General features: G+C 42.9%; 1 protein-coding gene across 3 annotated transcripts in view; it reads right to left on the bottom strand.

Moving 5' to 3' along the window:
- eml5 (EMAP like 5) overlaps nucleotides 1–23,488 on the bottom strand; it is a 73,134-nt gene that overhangs the window by 28,904 nt on the left and 20,742 nt on the right. For all 3 annotated transcript variants that reach the window (XM_031828976.1, XM_031828975.1, XM_031828974.1), the window contains exons 3-5: nucleotides 18,496–18,594; nucleotides 18,005–18,073; nucleotides 475–660 (exon numbers count right to left, since the gene is read on the bottom strand). In XM_031828976.1, coding sequence (XP_031684836.1) covers nucleotides 475–660; nucleotides 18,005–18,073; nucleotides 18,496–18,594 — 354 coding nt within the window. The remainder of the gene's footprint in view (nucleotides 1–474; nucleotides 661–18,004; nucleotides 18,074–18,495; nucleotides 18,595–23,488) is intronic.

Here is a 23,488-nt window from a genome sequence, read left to right on the forward strand (position 1 = left end):
GATCCTTTCCACTGAGCAAAATAAAAGAGAGCCACAGGGACTACATGGCACACCGTCACCTTGCTAAACATGTCCCCTTGTATGCTTTCATTAGTTGAAATAAACAAAGCTCTATGAATGGAGGAGTTGTTCAGTCGCAGGTGTGTGAGTTGAACATGGATGATGACCTGTTTAATCATCCACTGGATGGATCTAACGATAGCACTAAGGTGGGTGTAGGCAGGCAGGTAGTGTGATTGAGTGAGTTTTGTGTCTGAATGTGAATGCAGGTCTGTGGCAGATGTGTGGGGGCTGGCTGTGGGGGAATGAACCAGCCTGAGCATGAGCCGCAGAGCATGACATCTCTTGATCTGAGAGAGCCTGCTGCTTTGCATTCCCTAAGCTACAGCCCACTACTGACGCATAAACAAGAGACGCCACCAGGAAGTGAGGCAGAACTAAGGCTGGTTGGAACCAGCTACCACACACACTTACCCCGTGGGCTCCTTGAACTGTCCGGATCAGGTTGATGCCTTTCCAGACGTAGATGTCCCCGTTCAAGGCACCTGAATATGTGACCTCGTCTCTGGCACAGGCCAGACAGAGGATGGTTTGGAGATCTCCCGTTTTGCCAAAAACTCCTCGCTTAGGGGTCAGGGCGTTGCCGCATAAGCTCCAAAACTGAACCCAGAAACATATATGGGAGACAGGAGAGAAGAATGCGATTAATGTGGTGGTTAATAAATAAATAAACCAACTCATCAGTCACTGAGAGTCTTACATTAATAATATCATTCAATACTTGATATGTTGGATTCATGTCTCCATCTCAACAAAAAATAGAAGTGAAAGCAGTGGTCACCTCCACTCGCTCTACAACCAGCACTGCAGCTGTAATGAATGAGTACAGCAAAGTGTTTCCACTCGCTCTACAACCAGCACTGCAGCTGTAATGAATGAGTACAGCAAAGTGTTTCCACAAGCTTGGGTTGTTACTGTTAGCGGCTTGTGTCTTTTTTAATATCGAGGAATATTTCACTTTCTCTGGTCCCAGGAGTAACAACATGAATTGGCGCATGAGGCAGAAATAATGCAGTGCGACTTAAGTTTCGCCATCAACTGGAAGACTGTGTCCCCTTTTCTCAGCGGAGGGAGGGAGAGAGGAGGGACGGTGAGTTGGGTGAGAGGCAGCCTCACCACTGCCCTCTCCCCTCAGACTGACCATCAGATGGAAAACTGTGTCCCCTTTTCTCAGCGGAGGGAGGGAGAGAGGAGGGACGGTGAGTTGGGTGAGAGGCAGCCTCATCACTGCTCTCTCCCTCCCCTCAGGCTGACCATCAGATGCAGGCCAGTAAAAAAAACAAGCTAATTCTTATGCTTACTCAGCTGTGCCTTACAAGTAATACAACAAATGATCTATACTGAACAAAAATATAAATGCAATAAGCAACAATTTCAAATAATTTTACTGAGTTGCAGTTCATAAAAGGAAATCAGTCATTTTAAATAAATAAATTAGTCCCTAATCTATGGATTTCACGACTGGGAATACAGATATGCCTCTGTTGGTCACAGATACAGTACCTTTAAAAAAAAGGTAGGGGCACGGATCAGAAAACCAGTCAGTATCTGGTGTGACCAACATTTGCCTAATGCAGTGTGTCTCATCTCCTTCGCAGAGAGTTGATCAGGCAGTTGATTGTGGCCTGTGGAATGTTGTCCCACTTGTCTTCAAAAGCTGTACAAATTTGCTGTCTATTGGGAACTGGAAGACGCTGCGTACACATCGATCCAGGGCATCCCACACATGCTCAATGGGTGACATGTCTAGTGAGCATGCAGGCCATGGAAGAACTGGGACATTTTCAGCTTCCAGGAATTGTGTACAGATCCTTGCGACATGGGACTGTACATTATCATGCTGAAACATGATAATGGCAGATGAATGGCACGACAATGGGCCTCAGGATCTCATCACTGCATCTCTGTGCATTCAAATTGCCATTGATAAAGTGCAGTTGTGTTCGTTGTCCGTAGCTTATGCCTGCCTGCCCATACCATAACCCCACCACCACCATGGGGCACTCTGTTCACTACGTTGACATGAGCAAATCGCTCGTCCACACAACCCTATACACGTGGTCTGTGGTTGGACGTACTGACAAATTCTCTAAAACGATGTTGGCGATGGCTTTTGGTAGAGAAATTAACATTCAATTCTCTGGCAACAGATTTGGTGTACATTCTTGCAGTCTGCAAGCCAATTGCACGCTCCCTCAAAACTTGAGACATCTATGACATTGAATTGTGTCCCAAAATTGCACATTTTAGAGTGGCCTTTTATTGTCACCACCACAAGCTGCACAAGGTGGATCTTTGTAATGATCATGCTGTTTAATCGGCTTCATGATATGACATACCTGTCAGGTGGACGGATTATCTTGACTAAGGAGAAATGATCACTAACAGGGATGTAAACACATTTGTGCACAATATCCAAGAGAAATAAGATTCTTGTAAGTACAAAAATTGCAGGGATCATTGATTTCAGCTTATGAAACATGGGACCAACACTTTACATGTTGCGTTTATATTTTTGTTCAGTGTATTACCAGTGTGATGAAATACATGAAATGTTTAAATATATTTGGTCTGAGAAGAACAACATTGGTAGGGCAATTCAAGCATAGCCAATGCGATAACGTATTGGGCCTATAGCCTACTGAAGTAACCTTATTGCTATAAAACTGTTTAATTGGTTAATGTTGCATAGACTTGCGTTTTCTAAGTCCATTTTTTTTTAAAGTGATCTTGGTGACCACTGAGTTAAAGAATGGGATTACTCCCAGTGGCGGAAAAAGTACCCAATTGTCATACTTGACTAAAAGTAAAGATACCTTAATAGAAAATGGATCAAGTAAAAGTGAAAGTCACCCAGTAAAATACTACTTGAGTAAAAGTCTAAAAGTATTTGGTTTTAAATATACTTAAGTATCAAAACTAAATGCAATTACCAAAATAAACTTAAAAATCCAAAGTAAAAGTAGAAATTTACCGATAGCCAGCGGCACACTCCAACACTCCAAACTTTATTTACAAACTAAGCATTTGTGTTTAGGGAGTCCGCCAGATCAGAGGTAGTAGGGATGACCAGGGATGTTCTCTTGATAAGTGTGTGAATTGGACCATTTTCCTGTCTTGCTAAGCATTCAAGGAAAATGTGTCAGGGAAAATGTATGGAGTAAAAAGTACATTATGTTCTTTAGGAATGTAGTGGAGTAAAAGTAAAAGTAGTCAAACATATGAAGTGAAGTAAAGTACAAATACCCCCCAAAAATACTTTAAAGTATTTTTACTAAAGTACTTTACACCACTGATTACGCCAGTGACTCAGATGGAACTATTCAAGCAGTTACATCTCCTTTAAATGTTATGAGGTTACTGTAAATATAAACGTTTTCTTATGTAGTCATATAAAGCGTGCATGTTCAAGATACACTACATGACCAAAAGTATGCGCACACCTGCTCGTCGAACATTCCTTCCAAAATCATGGGCATTTGGTCCCTCTTTTGCTGCTATAACAGCATCCACTCTTCTGGGAAGGCTTTCCACTAGATGTTGGAACATTTCAGCTACAAGAGCATTAGGGAGGTTGGCCACTGATGTTGGGCATTAGGCCTGGCTCGCAGTCAGCGTTCCAATTCATCCCAAAGGTGTTCGAAGGAGTTGAGGTCAGGGCTCTGTGCAGGCAAGTCAAGTTCTTCCACACCGATTTCGACAAACCAAACCTCGCCTTTACAGTTGGCACTATGCATTCGGGCAGGTAGCGTTATTTTGGCATCAGAGAAACCCAGATTCGTCCGTCGGACTGCCAGATGGTGAAGTGTGATTCATCACTCCAGAGAATGCGTTTCCACTGCTCGAGAGTCCAATGGCGGTGAGATTTACACCACTCCAGCCGACGCCTGGCATTGCACATTGTGATCTTAGGCATGCATGCGGCTGCTCGGCCATGGAAATCCATTTCATGAAGCTCCCAACGAACAGTTATTGTACTGACTTTGCTTCCAGAGGCAGTTTGGAACTCAGCAGTGAGTGTTGCAAAAGAGGACAGATGATGTTTACGCGCTATGCACTTCAGCACTCGGCGGTTCCATTCTGCGAGCTTGTGTGGCATACCACTCCATGGCTGAGCCGTTGTTGCTCCTAGACGTTTCCACTTCACAATAACAGCACTGACAGTTGACCGGGGAAGCTGTAACAGGGCAGAAATTTGACTGACTTGTTGGAAAGGTGGCATCCTATGACAGTGCCACGTTATAGGTCACTGAGCTTTTCAGTACGGGCCATTCTACTGCCAATGTTTGTCTATGGAGATTGCATGGCTGTGTGCTCGATTTTATACCCCTGTCAGCAACGGGTGTGGATGAAATAGCCAAATCCACTCATTTGAAGAGGTGTCCACATGCTTTGTAGTATGCATAGTTTGTCACAGGTCTGTGGAGATCTTCACAATTGCTGTAATAATCTGCGCAGAATCTCGAACAGCATTGGTCTCTTGCACCATATACTGTTAATGTGATCTCAACTGCAATCCAGGTCATTTGGTTCTGCTAATAGATGAAGAAAAGTGATAACACTTTCTGTTGTATAAATAAACATAATATCTGACATTGTATTCCCATTTGAATGTTGCTGTGCCTTTTAAATGTTTGAAAGCAATGTGACAGACATTTGGGCGACAACTAAACCAAAAACCAAACATTGTTTTTCCATTGGAATTTGGTTGTGCTTTTAGATGGTTGAAAGCATACTGATAACCCACTGGAAATTCAACTAACTTTTGGCTGTCTTTTTGAGTGGGTGAATATAGGTTGTAAACTCATTGATCAAATAGTCAATTATCCACGTTGAAATGACGTAGGGTTCCTGCATGTAACATCTCAATTGTAACACCCCCCCACCACACACACACAGATCCATCTCTATACACAAGCTAAAATCTAAGCCTTCACCATTTCCATTTCCACAGAACCCATGCTTGGAGGTCAGAGCTGTAGTCAGTTGATCAGCATGCAGACACACACCCTGCCTCAGGACAGATATCACCATCATCACAAAGTCTCCACCACCACCGGTCACTATCAAGCCCCACAATGGTTTATGAACAAGGTCGTTGGGATGCATGGGCACATTCCAGACTGTGGACAAAGTCCATAAACCAGAGAGCCGGTCTGTCTGCATGATGATAAGATCACAGGAGAGATGAGTGTGTGTCGTGTTTCCCATGTCAAGACACTGGCACGGTGGCACGTAACAGAGCACACAGAGAGATTAACGTTTTCATTTCTTGCCTATGGAGGATGTCTTCCCTGGCAATATTTATTCCTCTAGCTTTAACTAGAGCCTGGATCTCTGTAAAATGGTAAAACGCCTACAGGTGTAATCATACTGCACTATACAGTTAAAGTCAGAAGTTTACATACACCTTAGCCAAATAAATTTCAACTCAGTTTTTCACAATTCCTGACATTTAATCCTAGTAAACAAATTCCGTCTTAGGTCAGTTAGGATCACCACTTTATTTTAAGAATGTGAAATAGTAGAGAGAATTATTTATTTCAGATTTAATTTCTTTCATCACATTCCCAGTGGGTCAGAAGTTTACATAAACTCAATTAGTATTTGGTAGCATTGCCTTTAAATTGTTTAACTTGGGTCAAACATTTCGGGGAGCCTTCCACAAGCTTCCCACAATAAATTGGGTGAATTTTGGCCCATTCCTCCTGACAGGGCTGGTGTAAATGAATCCTGTCTGTAGGCCTCCTTTCTCGCACATGCTTTTTCAGTTCTGCCCACAAATCTTCTATAGGATTGAGGTCAGGGCTTTGTGATGGCCACTACAATACCTTGACTTTGTTGTCCTTAAGCCATTTTGACACAACTTTGGAAGGATGCTTGGGTCATTGTTCATTTGGAAGACCCATTTGAGACCAAGCTTTAACTTCCTGATTTCTTGAGATGTTGCTTCAATATATCCACATAATTTTCCATCCTCATGATTCCATCTATTTTGTGAAGTTCACCAGTCCCTCATGTAGCAATGCACCCCCACAACATGATGCTGCCACCCCGGTGCTTCACGGTTGGGATGGTGTTCTTCGGCTTGCAAACATCCCCCCTTTTCCTCCAAACATAACGATGGTCATTATGGCCAAACATTTGTTTCATCAGACCAGAGGACATTTCTCCAAAAAGTATGATCTTTGTCAGTTGCAAACTATAGTCTGGCTTTTTTTATGGAGGTTTTGGAGCAGTGGCTTCTTCCATACTGAGGTTATGTCAATATAGGACACGTTTTACTGTGGATATAGATACTTTTGTACCTGTTTCCTCCAGCATCTTCACAAGGTTATTTGCTGTTGTTCTGGGATTGATGTGCACTTTTTACACCAAACTACGTTCATCTCTATGAGACAGAACGCATCTCCTCCTGAGTGGTTTGACGGCTGTGTGGTCCCATGGTGTTTATACTTGTGTACTATTGTTTGTACAGATGAACGTGGTACCTTCAGGCATTTGGAAATTGCTCTTAAGGATAAACCAGACTTATTTAGGTCTACAACAGTCGTGGCTGATTTACAAAAAAATTCCCATGATGTCAAGCAAAGAGGCACTGAGTTTGAAGGTAGGCCTTGAAATACATCCACAGGTACACCTCCAATTGACTCAAATTATGTCAATTAGCTCATCAGAACCTTCTAAACCCATGACATCATTTTCTGGAACTTTCCAAGCTGTTTAAAGCCACAGTCAACTTAGTGTATGTAAACTTCTGACCAACTGGAATCGTGATACAGTAAATTATAAATGAAATAATCTGTCTGTAAACAATTGTTGGAAAAATGACTTGTGTCATGCACAAAATAGATGTCCTAACCGACTTGCCAAAACTATAGTTTGTTAACAAGAAATGTGTGGAGTGGTTGAAAAACGAGTTTTAATGTCTCCAAATGTCTCCAGTGTATGTAAACTTCTGACTTCAACTGTACTCATTTAAGGTTTTTCCTTTATTTTTACTATTTTCTACATTGTAGAATAACAGTGAAGACATCAAAGCTATGAAATAACACATACGGAAACTTCTGACTTCAACTGTACATGCAGGTTTTAAGTAAAGTGTTATCCAAAATCCAAACTACTTTTGAGTCTGTAGATAGAAGAAATATCTCAACAGTGAGGGTACTGAGTATAGCATAGTGTGTCCGACGTATCAGAGAGCTGTACCTCTGCAGAGGTAAGACAGGAGCCAGGGATGGGCTCCAATATCAGCCAAGTCAGCACAGTGCTTTGGTGCTACAAGGGCCAGTGTGTTAACAGGAGGGATCGATTATCACAGGCCAGCATCATCTCAGCCTGTGTTGGAGCCAGGCAGTGGGGATGGATGCGGCATGACTGGGTGCCTTCGGTGCTGGGTCTGATAAGACAGGGAGACGCGGTATCCCGCTAATCCCCGAAATGCTCTGAATTACTACTGAGAGGAGACGAGATGCTGGAGGGTTTATGATGAGGCCAGAGGGAGAGAGAAGAAGAGAGAGAGAGATAGTGTGTGTGTGTGTGTGTGTGTGTGTGTGTGTGTGTGTGTGTGTGTGTGTGTGTGTGTGTGTGTGTGTGTGTGTGTGTGTGTGTGTGTGTGTGTGTGTGTGTGTGTGTGTGTGTGTGTGTGTGTGTGTGTGTGTGTGTCCGTGGGAGAGAGAGAGAGAGAGAGAGAGAGAGAGAGAGAGAGAGAGAGAGAGAGAGAGAGAGAGAGAGAGAGAGAGAGAGAGAGCACTGTAGTGACAGTTCAGTGGAACACTTAAATTCTGCTATAGAATAATAAGTAAAACCACTGTCTTTTAAAGTAGAGAGAGCAGCAAGACCAGCCAATGCTCCCCAGCCAAGACTTGAGTTGAGTCACATACAAGAGGAAGGGAAATAAAGACTCACCAAGCTGTCCCTTCACTTTCTAATCTGTTCCACTCATTCAACATATTCGGCTAAAAAATTTCAATTCATTTGCTGCGTTTTTTATTAGTCATGGTCAGAAATTGCTCAGGGCATCATGTCTTGTTTGTTATTTGAAAAATTAGAAACATTTGGTCTTAAAAGAAAAACGCCTCTGTCCGGGGATATGTTTATTTCCTCTGTTCCTTGGTGAATGTGATTTGAAGCAATGCTAAACAGGTGGGAATTATTAAAGTAAGGCTGCCAATGCCACTAAAGACCCTGGCAGAGCTGTCTTAATAAATAGAACAGAGGGCCAAAGTGTGTCCAGAGGAAAGAGTAGAGGTGGAAGCTTTACCACACTATGTGCCTAACCATGGATCTGCAGAATGTCAGTCAATCAGTAATATGTACCACAGCACTTCCCTGTACCACTACTCAGGGGAAAACCTTAATGTAATGTAATCAACGTGGAAAGGGTGTAATTCATCATCCAGGCCAGGCAGGCAGGCACCAACTCCCTCTTCTTCACCACACCATTCCCCCTCTCTGCCTGCCACTCATAACCACCACAGTGACTCTCAATGTCATGGCACTGAAGGCTTCACTGAGCATTATGGAAATGAATGACTTATTCTCAATTTTACAGCAATGACTGAATCTCAGTGTAAAGATACTTGCTGACGGATTGATGCCAGGGTACTATCGGAGTAAGCTTTGAAAGCACCCCTGTTTGCATGCATCTTGTCTGCCTGTCTAAATCCTCCAAATATAAAGTTCTCCGTAAAATAAGAATAAGAATGTGTGTGTCTATGCCCTGATGTGTCTATCCTGCTAACACATTTGGTTCCTTGGAAGTTGTGGAAGCATACGTTTTTGGTTTCCCATTGGTTCTGAGAACAAATCCATACATTTCTGACAAATAAAACAGAAAGTTTTTTAAACATTTTGTGAATGGAATTGAACATTTAGTCTGCTCTGGGAATGTTCATTTTTAGTTGCTGGGAGGTTCTGAGAATGTTTTACTATGGTTCCCTCAGTGGCGCAGCGGTCTAAGGCACTGCATTGCAGTGCTAGCTGTGCCACTAGAGATTCTGAGTTCGAGTCCAGGCTCTGTCGCAGCCGTCCACGACCGGGAAACCCATGTGGCGGGCCGGGCGCAGTGTACACTGACACGGTCGCCAGGTGTACGGTGTTTCCTCCGACACATTGGTGCGGCTGGCTTCTGGGTTAAGTGGGCATTGTGTCAAGAAGCAGTGCAGCTTGGTTGGGTTGTGTTTCGGAGGACGCATGGCTCTCGACCTTCGCCTCTCCAGAGTCTGTACAGGAGTTGCAGCTATGAGACAAGACTGTAACTACCAATTGGATACCATGAAATTGGGACGAAAAAGGGCTAAAAAAATAAAATAAAAAACTTCCACTGAATGTTTCAATAAGACTTTTAATAACACTGCTAGCTTAGTTTGGGTTAACTGTTTTGAGTTATAACCACAGATAGGACACATGGAAATTCATTTGCTAAGGCATTAATCATACAAACAATGTGGCACGATGTCAATGAGATTTGAACCTATGATCTTCTGTTCTTTATCCATGGAATTAGTCCTCTGCACCACCAGGATGGAGTGAGCTTGCCCTGTTAGTTTTTTTAAACTCTTACAAAGCTGTTAATTTTAGTCTATTCAAACAGACCCCATTTCAAAGGAAAGAAGCACTCATTAAGATCAGGTGTGGCCATTTAGTGGGCATGGCAAACACACCTGATAACGCTTAACAAGATAGATGATAACAGAGTTTTGTTGATTCTGAGAACGGAATGTATATGTTTTTAATAACATTCTTAGATGTTAGTCATGTTTTTTGTCTTTTTTATGGAAAGTTTTCTTGCTGTTCTGAAAACATGACTTTAAATAGAACCACGAGGAAACTTGGTGGAAATGTTATGCTGAAGTATTGAAATTCCCACAGGAGGATGTATAATGTTCTCTGAGCTATTTGAGAACATTCACAATGCCAAGCCTGTTGGAGAACATTCCTAGAACATTACCAAAAATACAATTCAATTTAACCATGTTTGAACTTTTAGGAAACGTTCTGATAATGTAATGAAATACCCAACAAAAATTACGTTATTTTGTCAAATTCCTTAAATGTGCTGCGAATTTTCCAAAGCCAAACAACTATCCTGCACCATTCCCAGAAAGTTGTGGGAAGGTTGTACAGTATGCAAAATAAACATAGGACAACCATGATCTCACCAAGCTCTAAGAAACATATGGTTTTCAGAATGTTATGTGTTAGCTGGGTATCACCTAATAGTGATAGACATATGTGAAGGAGCTGCTTAATCAGGTATAGAGGCAAACTAATCATCTATCAACCAGACGTGTGCGTGTCTGCAAGTCCCAGGCACAGGGCTGCCAAGCAAGATCACAGTCAAAGCCAAATCAAATGACCTACTGATCGCAACATGATTTTAGCTAATGGTGGATCCTCTGGCTTCCCTCTTTTCTTTTGTGTTGAGGTGGAAGCGGCAGACGTAGTCCCAGAAATGATGTTTTCCTGGGATTGTAGTGAGGGGATTATTAGGGCTAAATCTCCTGGATGCATTGAGTGCTATAATCGCTGAGTGAGCACAGGGCTGCAGAGCAGATGTCACACGGTCCGCAGGGTAAAGGCTTGGGAATTATGTGGGATGATTGCTGGATTGCCTTGGCATCAGGAGATAGAGCGGGAGACAGACAAAGAGAGAGATTTAGAGAGAGAGGATTGCTTCGCTGCATAGGGGTTCTAAGCGCAGGGTTGTGGGAGAGGGGTATATTATCACGAGGGGTGGGGGTGGGAGCACCTTCACATTACAGATAAGGTAGACAAATGCATATTCAAATGATAAACACACAATCACACACAGAAGCATACTCAATTAAATGGAAAAGATATCATGAAAGCAGAAGTTCCCTGTAATATGATACTTATCTAAAGACAACAATTTGGTCTAAATTCCGTTTGGGGAATTAACATCCTCCATGAATCTAATACAGAGCACCAAGGCTTTGCAGAGATATGGGTGCTTTTTTATATAAAATCTGCTTGATGAAAAAAGTTGAAAAATAAGTATTCTTTAAACAGGATGAGTGCAGCAGGAACACTAACCACGTTTTCATTGACAGTTTTTATGAGAGTAAAGATATATCGTCCACTTTTTAAAATCACGACAGGTGTAATGGAAACAGGAAGTTTCAGTACAATTTTTTAAATCTCGACCAATCATTTGTTCGTTCAACATGGTGGTATCTTTTAGTGCTGGTAAAATTAATAATGCAAGAAATGGCGGTGGAAACATTGTCGTGACTTTACTTTCATTAATCTGATGACTGTTATTTATTGAAGCAATTAACTATGTTTAATTGTTACCCAATTAAATTAATAATGTAACAATTAACTAATTAGGAATTTGGGGCACCACGAGAGCGGTTGTTTAAAGAGTTACCATCTCACGAATTAAACTCTAAAAGGTCTTTACCTATCACATCCATAAAACAGTCAACATATTAATCATAGCCTCTTATCATATCATCATTCTGAACAGTCTTAACCTCCTATATCTGCAAAAACCCCAGCCTTACTCATGATTCAGTACAACAGAAATTGGTTTAATTATTGATTCATTAGCTAACTAAATGATAACACAAGATAAACATACACACTTACTACATTAGGAAAATGTCCCTAGCAGACTGACACAACATATGGCGGCTTGTTACAAAGAAGATGAAGAGGGAAGGAGAGAGAGAGAGACAGTTATCATTGATACATTTTAGGAACTACTACTACAGTAATTATATACTTTGCACACAAACCTCTGCCCGTTTGGAGTAAGAAATCATTCATGTATTTACGTGTGAATGCCTTCGTTGAACATTTTTTCTCTGTCAGAACCAGGCCATCTTAGGAAGGGTGTTGGGCCTTTTTGTGGGAAGCTTATAAGGCTCTAATTGTCCCAAAAGGGGTCCCCCACCCCATGGTCTAAATGTGAATGTATTTATTTGCCAATCCTTTTATGCACTCTGGTTGAAAAGGGATGGTTCAGTCAGGCTGACATGCTCTCTGACCTCACTCAGAGCAGGGCTACTTACTATGCACAATTTATAGGAGACAATTTATCTCATGGCTCCTAAAATCACATTCCAATCTTAACAGAAATACTTTCATAATTTTTATATTTCATATTCAACACTTCGTATATGTAGTGTATATACTTTTCAAGTTACAGTATTTCCCTTATAACATTTTTAATGACATCACAAAATAACAACCTATCTGAAAGTATTATTCTTTAGCTCGCCTGTAACGGCAGATCTCCTCTTCGTCTGAAGAGATGCAGCCTGGTAAGTGTCCATAACTTTAATCAAAGAAAGCACTGAACACTGAATACAAAAATAACAAAAGAAACGTGAAGAAACGAAACCGAAACAGTACCGTGTGGCGGGAAACAAACACCCACAAACCAACAGTGAAATCCAGGCTACCTAAGTATGATTCTCAATCAGAGACAACTAACGACGCCTGCCTCTGATTGAGAAACATACTAGGCCGAAACAGAAACCGAACATAGAAAAACAAACAGACTGCCCACCCCAACTCACGCCCTGACCATACTAAATAAAGACAAAACAAAGGAAATAAAGGTCAGAACGTGACATCGCCTCTGACCATTCCCCACATTCTCTGTTAGGAATATTTTCCAGTATTGGCTTTAGAACGTGTTAAGAGTTTCGGCGGAAAAAGTCTCTGGAGATAAAGGAACATTAATGTTAATTTGGAGAGGGTTGTTCTCTGAATCTCCTCTCCTTTAAATTATGACAGGGTGTGAGCTGTCCAGCCCCACCAGCTCCGTCCTCCCTTCCCCTATGTGGGTGAGAGATGATCTGGTTACTGTCATCCATTGCCAAGCTGATCTGACCCATTCGGATCCTCACAGGACAGTCATGACAATGCCTTTATGCGCAAATGTCAATATAATAACCATCATATTGAAGTCAAATTGGAGTCACGCGATGATATGGTGTGTGGTCCTCCCACTACTACTCAGAAAAGCATGCAGTTAATTAGGCTATATGAAATAAGCTATGATGAACTTCACAGGGTGCTGAAAGTGCACAGTGATGAGCTTGATGCTCCATTCCAATAAATATCGAGGGTCTTATTCTGGTGACCGATGTTTGATTACCGGTGGACCTTATCATGTAAACTAGCCTACCAGCACAGACTATACCCGCACTGTATCTACCAGCTGTTGGCTAGAATGCACGTGCCAAGTCCAGAGGAGGCACATTTGCTATTTAACGCAACAGGTTTTGTGACAAAAGTATCGGTAGAGTTGAAAATGAGATGGATACGCTTTGAACATTACATTTTTATTCGGAACATGAAAACTTAAGCGAAAAGCTACATTTTGTGTTCACTACATCATCACGCACTGATTTTTATCCACAACAAGTCTGTTTGGTGGAAACACACCACTAGTGGGAAAATACACATTATCTTTATGCAGATTGTTTATATTCTCATGAAAATCTTGCCAATTGGATGGAAACCTAGCTACTGAAAGGGTATGTCCACACTCCCAAGTATAAGAGACACTGCTGAATTCTCCTTTAAAAATACTACATTTTTCCTCCTCTTACAAACAACATCCAGGACATCTATATCAGGAGGTGTGGTAGGAAGGCACGGAAAATCATTGAAGACTCCAACCACCCAAGCCACAGACTATTCTTTCTGCTTCCGCACGGCAAGCGGTACCGGTGCATCATGTCTGGCACAAACAGTCTCTTGAACAGATTCTATTCCCAAGCAATAAGACTCATAAATAGCTAACGACATAGCTACACGGACTGAGTTAACCTTGTATCCTCATTGACCTTTTTTTGTCTCTATGCACACTCACATGGCCCTAGTAGGCCCCACACACACACACACTCACTCCATCATCTTCTCACTCACAAATAACATGCACATACATTTATACTGACTCTACACACCCACTCACTTACAAGCTTACTCTGTTTATCTTATATCCTGATGCCCAATCACCTTACACCTATACATATCTACCTCCATCACTCTAGTATCCCTGTCACCTTACCCCTATACATATCTACCTCCATCACTCTAGTATCCCTGTCACCTTACCCCTATACATATCTACCTCCATCACTCTAGTATCCCTGTCACCTTACCCCTATACATATCTACCTCCATCACTCCAATAAAAAATTTGTTTACATACAGTACCAGTCAAAAGTTTGGACACACCTACAGTTGAAGTCGGTTTACATACAACTTAGCCAAATATATTTAAACTCAGTTTTTCACAATTCCTGAAATTTAATCCTAGTAAATCTTCCCTGTCTTAGGTCACTTAGGATCGCTGCATTATTTTAAGAATGTGAAATGTCAGAATAAGAGTAGAGAGATTGATTTATTTCAGCTTCTATTTCTTTCAACACATTCCCCGTGGGTCAGAAGTTTACATACACTCTATTAGTATTTGGTAGTATTGCCTTTAAATTGTTTAACTTGGGTCAAACGTTTCGGGTAGCCTTCCACAAGCTTCCTAAAATAAGTTGGGTGAATTTTGTTCCATTCCTCCTGACAGAGCTGGTGTAACTGAGTCAGGTTTGTAGGCCTCCTTGCACGTACATGCTTTTTCAGTTCTGCCCACAAATTTTCTATAGAATTGAGGTCAGGACTTTGTGACGACCACTCCAATACCTTGACTTTGTTGTCCATAAGCCATTTTGACACAACTTTGGAAGTAAGCTTGGGGTCATTGTCCATTTGGAATAGCCATTTGCGACCAAGCTTTAACTTCCTGACTGATGTCTTGAGATGTTGCTTTAAAATATCCACAACATTTTCCATCCTCATGATACAATCTATTTTGTGAAGTGCACCAGTCCCTCCTGCAGCAAAGCACCCACACAACATGATGCTGCCACCCCCGTGCTTCACGGTTGGGATGGTGTTCTTCGTCTTGCAAGCCTCCCACTTTTTCCTCCAAACATAATGATGGTCATTATGGCCAAACAGGTCTATTTTTGTTTCATCAGACCAGAGGACATTTCTCCAAAAAGTATGATCTTTGTCCCCATGTGCAGTTGCAAACCGTAGTATGGCTTTTTTGTGGCGGTTTTGGAGCAGTGGCTTCTTCCTTGCTGAGTGGCCTTTCAGGTTATGTCGATATAGGACTCGTTTTACTGTGGATATAGATACTTTTGTACCTGTTTCCTCCAGCATCTTCACAAGGTCTTTTGCTGTTGTTCTGGGATTGATGTGCACTTTTCGCACCAAAGTATGTTCATCTCTAGGAGACAGAATGCGTCTTCTCCTGAGAGGTATGATGGCTGTATGGTCCCATGGTGTTTATACTTCTGTACTATTGTTACAGATGAACTTGGTACCTTCAGGCGTTTTGAAATTGCTCCCAAGGATGAACCAGACTTGTGGAGGTCTACAATTTTTATTCTGAGGTCTTGGCTGATTTCTTTTGATTTTCCCATGATGTCAAGCAAAGAGGCCCTGACTTTGAAGGTAGGCCTTGAAATACATCCACAGGTACACCTCCAATTGACTCAAATTATGTCAATTAGCCTATCAGAAACTTCTAAAGCCATGACATCATTTTCTGGAATTTTCCAAGCTGTTTAAAGGTACAGTCAACTTAATGTATGTAAAGTTATAAGTGAAATAATCTGCATGTAAACAATTGTTGGAAAAATGACTTGTGTCATGCACAAAGTAGATGTCCTAACCAAAACTATAGTTTATTTGTGGAGTGGTAGAAAGACAAGTTTTAATGACTCCAACCTAAGTGTATGTAAACTTCTGACTTCAACTGTACTCGTTTAAGGTTTTTCCTTTATTTTTACTATTTTCTACATTGTAGAATAATAGTGAAGACATCAAAGCTATGAAATAACATGTTACGGTTTTCTTCTATCTCCTCCTCTGAAGAGGAGGTGTAGCAAGGATCGGACCAAAATGCAGGGTGGTAATTTTGATACATGTTTAATAAACTAATAAACACGAACAATACAAAACAAGAAACATACCGCGAAAACCGAAACAGCCTATACTGGTGCAAACTAACACAGAGACAGGAACAATCACCCACGAAACACTCAAAGAATATGGCTGCCTAAATATGGTTCCCAATCAGAGACAACGATAAACACCTGCCTCTGATTGAGAACCGCTCCAGACAGCCACAGACTATACTAGATAACCCCACTAAGCCACAATCCCAATACCTACAAAAACACCAAGACAAAACACACCACATAATAAACCCATGTCACACCCTGGCCTAACCAAAATAATAAAGAAAATACTAAATGCTAAGACCAGGGCGTGACATAACACATATGGAATCATGTAGTAACCATAAAAGTGTTAAACAAATGAAAAAATATTTTTTATTTTAGATACTGCAAAGTAGTCACCCTTTGCCTCGATGGCACGTTTGCACACTCTTGGCATTCTCTCAACCAGCTTCATGAGGAATTATTTTCCAACAGTCTTGGATGAGTTCCCACATATGTTGAGCACTTATTGGTTGCTTTTCCTTCACTCTGCGGTTCAACTCATCCCAAACCATTTCAATTGGGTTGAGGTTGGGTGATTGTGGAGGCCAGGTCATCTGATGCAGAACTCCATCACTCTCCTTCTTGGTCAAATAGCCCTTACATAGCCTGGAGGTGTGTTAGGTCATTGTCGTGTTGAAAAACACATGATAGTCCCACTAAGCGCAAACCAGATGGGATGGCGTATTGCTGCAGAATGCTGTGGTAGCCATGCTGGTTAAGTGTGCCTTGAATTCTAAATAAATCACTGACAGTTTCACCAGCAAAACACCCCCACAACATCACACTTCCTCCTCCATGCTTGACGTGGGAACCACACATGCAGAGATCATCCGTTCATGTACTCTGCTTCTCACAAAGACACAGCGTTTGGAATCAAAAATCTCAGATTTGGCTCATCAGACCAAAGCACAGATTTCCACCGATCTAATGTCCATTGATTGTGTTTCTTGGCCCAAGCAAGTCTCTTCTTATTATTGGACTCTATGAAGCATTTATTTGGGCTGCAATTGCTGAGGCTGGAACTCTAGTGAAGTAATCCTCTCTAGTAGAGGTAACTCTAGGTCTTCCTTTCCTGTGGCGGTCCTCATGAGAGCCAGTTTCATCATAGTGCTTGTTGGTTTTTGCAACTGCACTTGAAGAAACTTTAAAAGTTCTTGAAATTTTCCACATTGACTGACCTTCATGTCTTAAAGTAATGATGGACTCATTTCTCTTTGCTTATTTGAGCTGTTGCCATAATATGGACAAATCCTTCACCAAATAGGGCTATCTTCAGTACACCACCCATACTTTGTCACAACGCAACTGATTGGCTCTATTCCACAAATTAACGTTTAAGAAGGTGCACCTGTTAATTAAAATGCATTCCTGGCAACTACCTCATGAAGCTAGTTGAGAGAATGCCAAGAGTGTGCAAAGCTGTCATCAAGGCAAAGGGTAGCTACTTTGAAGAGCCTTAAATATAAAATTACGCTTTTTTGTTAACTACATGATTCCATATGTGTTATTTCATAGTTTTGATGTCTTCACCATTATTGTACAATGTAGAAAAATAGTGAAAATAAAGAAAACCCCTTTAATGAGTAGCTGTGTCCAAACTTTTGACTGGTACTGTATATCTCTTGTAAGGCTTTGATATTAGCACTGCGATAAAGCAAAGAAGGCCAAGAGGAAAGGAGCGCAATTCCATTAAATTCTCTACAGAACTTTCTGAAACATTATGGTAACCAGACACAAGACATCATACCTTTTCAAAAGAATAGTCTATGATGGTCACCATATCTGTGCGTGCTAAACATCCAACATATTGTAGATTCTAACACACTTTGATAGCTTGAGGGCCTTCAGTAAGCTAGTTTTGTAAGGTATGAACTTGATTTAAACAGTACCTTGATATGTTTGACACCACAGCTAACAAGCTTGCTTGGCTGGTACAAGTCCCACGATATGTCAAATATCTGTCGAAAAGATCACATAGTAAGTTTAACTTTGTACAATTAAATGCATAACATACTGTGCAACAAATACTTTACAATATCCGAATGTCATCTTCAATTAGCATCATTGTACAAGATCTAACACAAACACTTCAGGTGTGTTAGTGTGTGTAAGGTATGTGTCTTTGCGTACGTTGGCTGAATAAAAAGACAGCTGCATACATTTAATCTTTTGAACATTTGATTTCATTAGCTTAGTGTCTCCTCAGCCATTGTCGGGAATGCTAATGATCAATCAGGCCTAACTTGTTTATGTGCGTCTCCTTTGGGCTCATCCTCCTTCCTGCTCCATCCTTGCGGCATTTCTAGCTACAGTAATTGAGGAGATCGATCTGGGCTTAGTAGCCTGAGACGGAGAGGGGAGGATGGTGTAGTATAGTTACCCTGTCAGTGTGGCCAGGAGCTGCTGCTAGCACCTTGCCCCTCCTCCAGTCCCACACACAGATTGTGTTTTTGGAGTCCAGACCCACTGAGACCAAACACTGCAAAGGAAAAAGCATTTTATGAAACAGAACTATTTTACTTGACACTCATATGACTCATGACTACAATCAAATAAAATATAACATTGGCTGTATACAGTAAAAGTTTCCATGCCTCTGGCTCTGGATGGGAGCCCATCTGTATGATTCTGCTGGAAGAGGCTCCTATAGCCCAGTGAGTAGGCAGCAGCAGCAGGAGAGGGGATGCTTACGGAAATCCATCTCTACTCTGCTGCACCTTGCTCTGTTTGGTGGTGGGAGGAAACTTTGATCTGCCAATTAATCAACGTTTGGGCAAGTCCACACGAGGGGATGAGAAGTGTTTGAGAATACTGTATTTTAATGAAGGGTAAAGCTTCACCATATGATGAAACCTTGTGAAACTGTGGGTATTCATTCAGCAAAGAAGGGTGAGATTATCTGGATCAAAAAGTTTGCATGTGTCACACCCTAATCTGTTTCACCTGTCTTGTGTTTGTCTCCACCCCCACCAAGTGTCTCCTATTTTCCCCACACCTGCGTTTTCTGTCTGTCTGTCGCCAGTTTGTCTTGTTTTGTCAGGTCTTACCAGCGTGTTTCTTCATTTCTCTAGGTCTTGTTTTCTAGTCTTCCCAGTTACGACCTTTCTGCCTGCCCTGACCCTGAGCCTGCCTGACGTTCTGTCCTTTTTTTTTTACTCTGCCTTGGACTACGAAGCTCTGCCTGCCCTCAATCTGCATTTTTGCCTGCCCCATTTGATATAATAAATATTCTGAGAACCAGCCGCCTCCTGTGTCTGCATCTGGGTCATAACCTGAGTCGTGATGGTATGAACTGGACATGACTAACCCAGCAGACTCCGACTAGCTCCGCAACACTGTCTGCCTGCAAGGAGCCACCATTGGAAGACACGAGGAGCTACTTCAGAACCTTTTGGAAGGACTCCATTCCTTGGTGGAACGCCATAACCAGGGTTTCAACTCATTACTGGAGCAATTCCGCGGACTATCTATTGGGCAGCAAGCTACAACAGAAACCTCCCGGACACTCAGTAACACTGCTACCAGCGGTGCTTTTCCCCAGCCTACCCCAGCTTCCTGAAGAACCCCGCATACCAGGTTCTGAGCGCTATGTTGGGGATCCTGGGACCTGCCGGGCGCATCTCTCCCAGCGCTCCCTCATCTTTGAGCTGCAGCCCTCTTCATTTCCTTAAGACTGTTCAAAGATAGCATATCTCATAATGCTGATGTCTGGAAGGGAGCAACAATCCGCCATTTGCATTCGTCTGGAGGATTTCGTAGCGGAGGTGAGAAAGGTGTTAGATTCTCCGGTGTCTGGGATAGAGGCAGCTCGGAAGCTACTTCAACTATGTTAAGACTTATGTAGTGTGGCAGACTACGCAGTAGACTTTTGCACGTTGGCAGCCAAGATTGCCTGGAACCCGGATTCCCTGGTCGGCACCTTCCTTCATGTATTATCGGAGGAAATTAAAGACGAGCTCTCAGTTCTGGAGTTATGCATGGACCTCGACTCCCTCATAGCCTTGACCATGAGGATCAATGGGCGCCTACGGGAACGCAGGAGGGAGAGGAGGTCTGTTCTCGGTCACACTCGCTCGTCCACGGTTTCTCCCTTGCCTCCGAACAACCTTGGAAGTCCTCGACTCCTGCATTCCTGAGAGAATCTGAAGTCACCCGAGTTCCATCGGGAATCATCGGGGACTGGTGACTCGTCTCTTCCAGAGCCCATGCAGCTAGGCAGGGCTAGATTGTCTCCTAATGAACATTTACGCAGGCTGAGCTCCAACAGTTGCTTGTATTGTGGTATTACAGCACATTATATACACTGCTCAAAAAAATAAAGGGAACACTAAAATAACATATCCTAGATCTGAATGAATGAAATATTCTTATTAAATACTTTTTTCTTTACATAGTTGAATGTGCTGACAACAAAATCACACAAAAATTACCAATGGAAATCAAATGTATCAACCCATGGAGGTCTGGATTTGGAGTCACACTCAAAATTAAAGTGGAAAACCACACTACAGGCTGATCCAACTTTGATGTAATGTCAAAATGAGGCTCAGTAGTGTGTGTGGCCTCCACGTGCCTGTATGATCTCCCTACAACGCCTGGGCATGCTCCTGATGAGGTGGCGGATGGTCTCCTGAGGGATCTCCTCCCAGACCTGGACTAAAGCATCCGCCAACTCCTGGACAGTCTGTGGTGCAACTGTGGTGCAAGTTGGTGGATGGAGCGAGACATGATGTCCCAGATGTGCTCAATTGGATTCTGGTCTGGGGAACGGGCGGGCCAGTCCATACCATCAATGCCTTCCTCTTGCAGGAACTGCTGACACACTCCAGCCACATGAGGTCTAGCATTGTCTTGCATTAGGAGGAACCCAGGGCCAACCGCACCATCATATGATCTCACAAGGGGTCTGAGGATCTCATCTCGGTACCTAATGGCAGTCAGGCTACCTCTGGCGAGCACATGGAGGCCCCCCGAAGGAATGCCACCCCACACCATGACTGACCCACCAGACTGTCATGTCTGTCACATGTGCTCAGTGTGAACCTGCTTTCATCTGTGGAGAGCACAGGGCGCCAGTGGCGAATTTGCCAATCTTGGTGTTCTCTGGCAAATGCCAAATGTCCTGCACGGTGTTGGGCTGTATGCCCAACCCTCACCTGTGGACGTCGGGCCCTCATACCACCCTCATGGAGTCTGTTTCTGACCGTTTGAGCAGACACATGTACATTTGTGGCCTGCTGGAGGTCATTTTGCAGGGCTCTGGCAGTGCTCCTCCTGCTCCTCCTTGCACAAAGGCAGAGGTAGCGGTCCTGCTGCTGGGTTGTTGCCCTCCTACGGCCTCCTCCACGTCTCCTGATGTACTGGCCTGTCTCCTGGTAGCGCCTCCATGCTCTGGACCCTACGCTGACAGACACAGCAAACCTTCTTGCCACAGCTCGCATTGATGTTTTTTTGTAGACTCTGTCTCATGCTACCACTAGAGTGAAAGGACCGCCAGCATTCAAAAGTGACCAAAACATCAGCCAGGAAGCATAGGAACTGAGAAGTGGTCTGTGGTTATCACCTGCAGAACCACTCCTTTATTGGGGGTGTCTTGCTAATTGCCGATAAATTCCACCTGTTGTCTATTTGCACAACAGCATGTGAAATTTATTGTCAATCAGTGTTGCTTCCTAAGTGGACAGTTTCATTTCACAGAAGTGTGATTGACTTGGAGTTACATTGTGCTGTTTAAGTGTTCCCTTAATTTTTTTGAGCAGTGTATATCCACCTGTCCAGTAAAAGACCAGGCTCATCAGTAGGTACAAGTATGCTGGTGGACAATACTGGGAGTCTCCAAACTCCTATTACTCATACTCCTCTTCATGCTATCCTGCTAAATCTCTCCGGGTGCTCATTGACTCTGGGGCTGATGAGAGCTTCATGGATGCTACCCTGGTATCTGAGCTGGGTTGCTCCACATAACCCCCTTCTATTCCCATGGACGCCAGAGCATTGGACGGACGCTCCATTGGTACGGTTCCCATTAACCTGCGAGTGTCGGTCAATCACAATGAGTCCATACAGTTTCTACTAATTGAATCTCCTCATGTTCCTGTGGTTTTGGGATCTTCATGGCTCCAGAGGCACAACCCCTTGATCAACTGGGCTACTAGTTCTATCCTGGGTTGGAGCCCGTTCTGCCATGCACACTGCCTTAAGGCGGCACAGCTTGCCCAGGGACGTCCTCCTGCAGGCTTGGGAAAAGCCTTGGATCTCTACACTGTTCCCGAAGAGTACCAGGACCTCCGGGAGGTTTTCTACAAGACTCACGCCACATCACTTCCGCTGCATCGTCCCTACGATTGCGCCATTGATCTCCTCCTGTGCACCACACTGCCTCGGGGGCGGCTTTATTCCCTATCTGGGAATAAGGCCATAGAGGACTACATTTGAGGACTCTGGCTGCAGGGTTCTTCTTTGTGGAAAAAAGGACTAAACCCTGCATCGACTACCGGGGCCTCAATGACATCACGGTAAAAAAAAATCTACCACTCCTCTCATCAGCATTCGAGCCTCTCCAGGAGGTGAACATCTTTTTTATGTTGGACCTTTGGAATGCCTACCACCTAGTTTGGATACGGGAAGAGACGAGTGGAAGACAGCCTGCAACACTACGCGAATCTGGTTATGCTGTTCAGACTGACCAACACTCCCGTAGTGTTCGAGGCCATGGTCAGCGCTGTGCTCCGTGACATTTTAAACCGGTTTGTGTTTGTCTACCTCGACGACATCCTTGTCTTTTCCTGTTCAGCTCAAGAACATGTCCTCCACATCCAACAAGTCCTCCAGCACTTCCTGGGGAACCAGCTGTTTGTCAAAGCAGAGAAATGTGAATTCCATTGCTCCATTTACTCCTTTTTGGGATATGTCATCGCTGCAGGGAACGCTCAGATGGATCCTGACAAAGGTGAGAGCGGTGGAAGATTGGCTGAGTCATGATAGCATGAAGCAATTGACAAATGATTCAGAAGGGCTGTTTAAGCATTGTGGATACAGCAGGGATCTTACTTCTGTTTGTTATCAAATAAATGGTTGGCCGCACGAGTAGTATACGAGTAGTATACGGCCCGCAAAATAGTTTACAAAGTTGATATATATCTTTTCTAAAGGTAGCTCCGATAATATGAGTCATAACTTTCTAACGGTTTGACCTAGAGGCAATCTTTTTGCATGGTGCAACGATGACACGATCACAGAGCTGTGCTCTCTTCAGAGTATATATATAATATATTATGATAGGCTACTCCGCGATACAGCAAAGCATGTTTTAACAGGTGAGGTGCAAAGGGAGTGAACACTAACGCGCTCTCCAGTGAAGAGGAAGTTCAGTA

This window comes from Oncorhynchus kisutch, linkage group LG7, assembly GCF_002021735.2.
Source record: "Oncorhynchus kisutch isolate 150728-3 linkage group LG7, Okis_V2, whole genome shotgun sequence".
NCBI classification, from domain to species: Eukaryota; Metazoa; Chordata; class Actinopteri; order Salmoniformes; family Salmonidae; genus Oncorhynchus; species Oncorhynchus kisutch.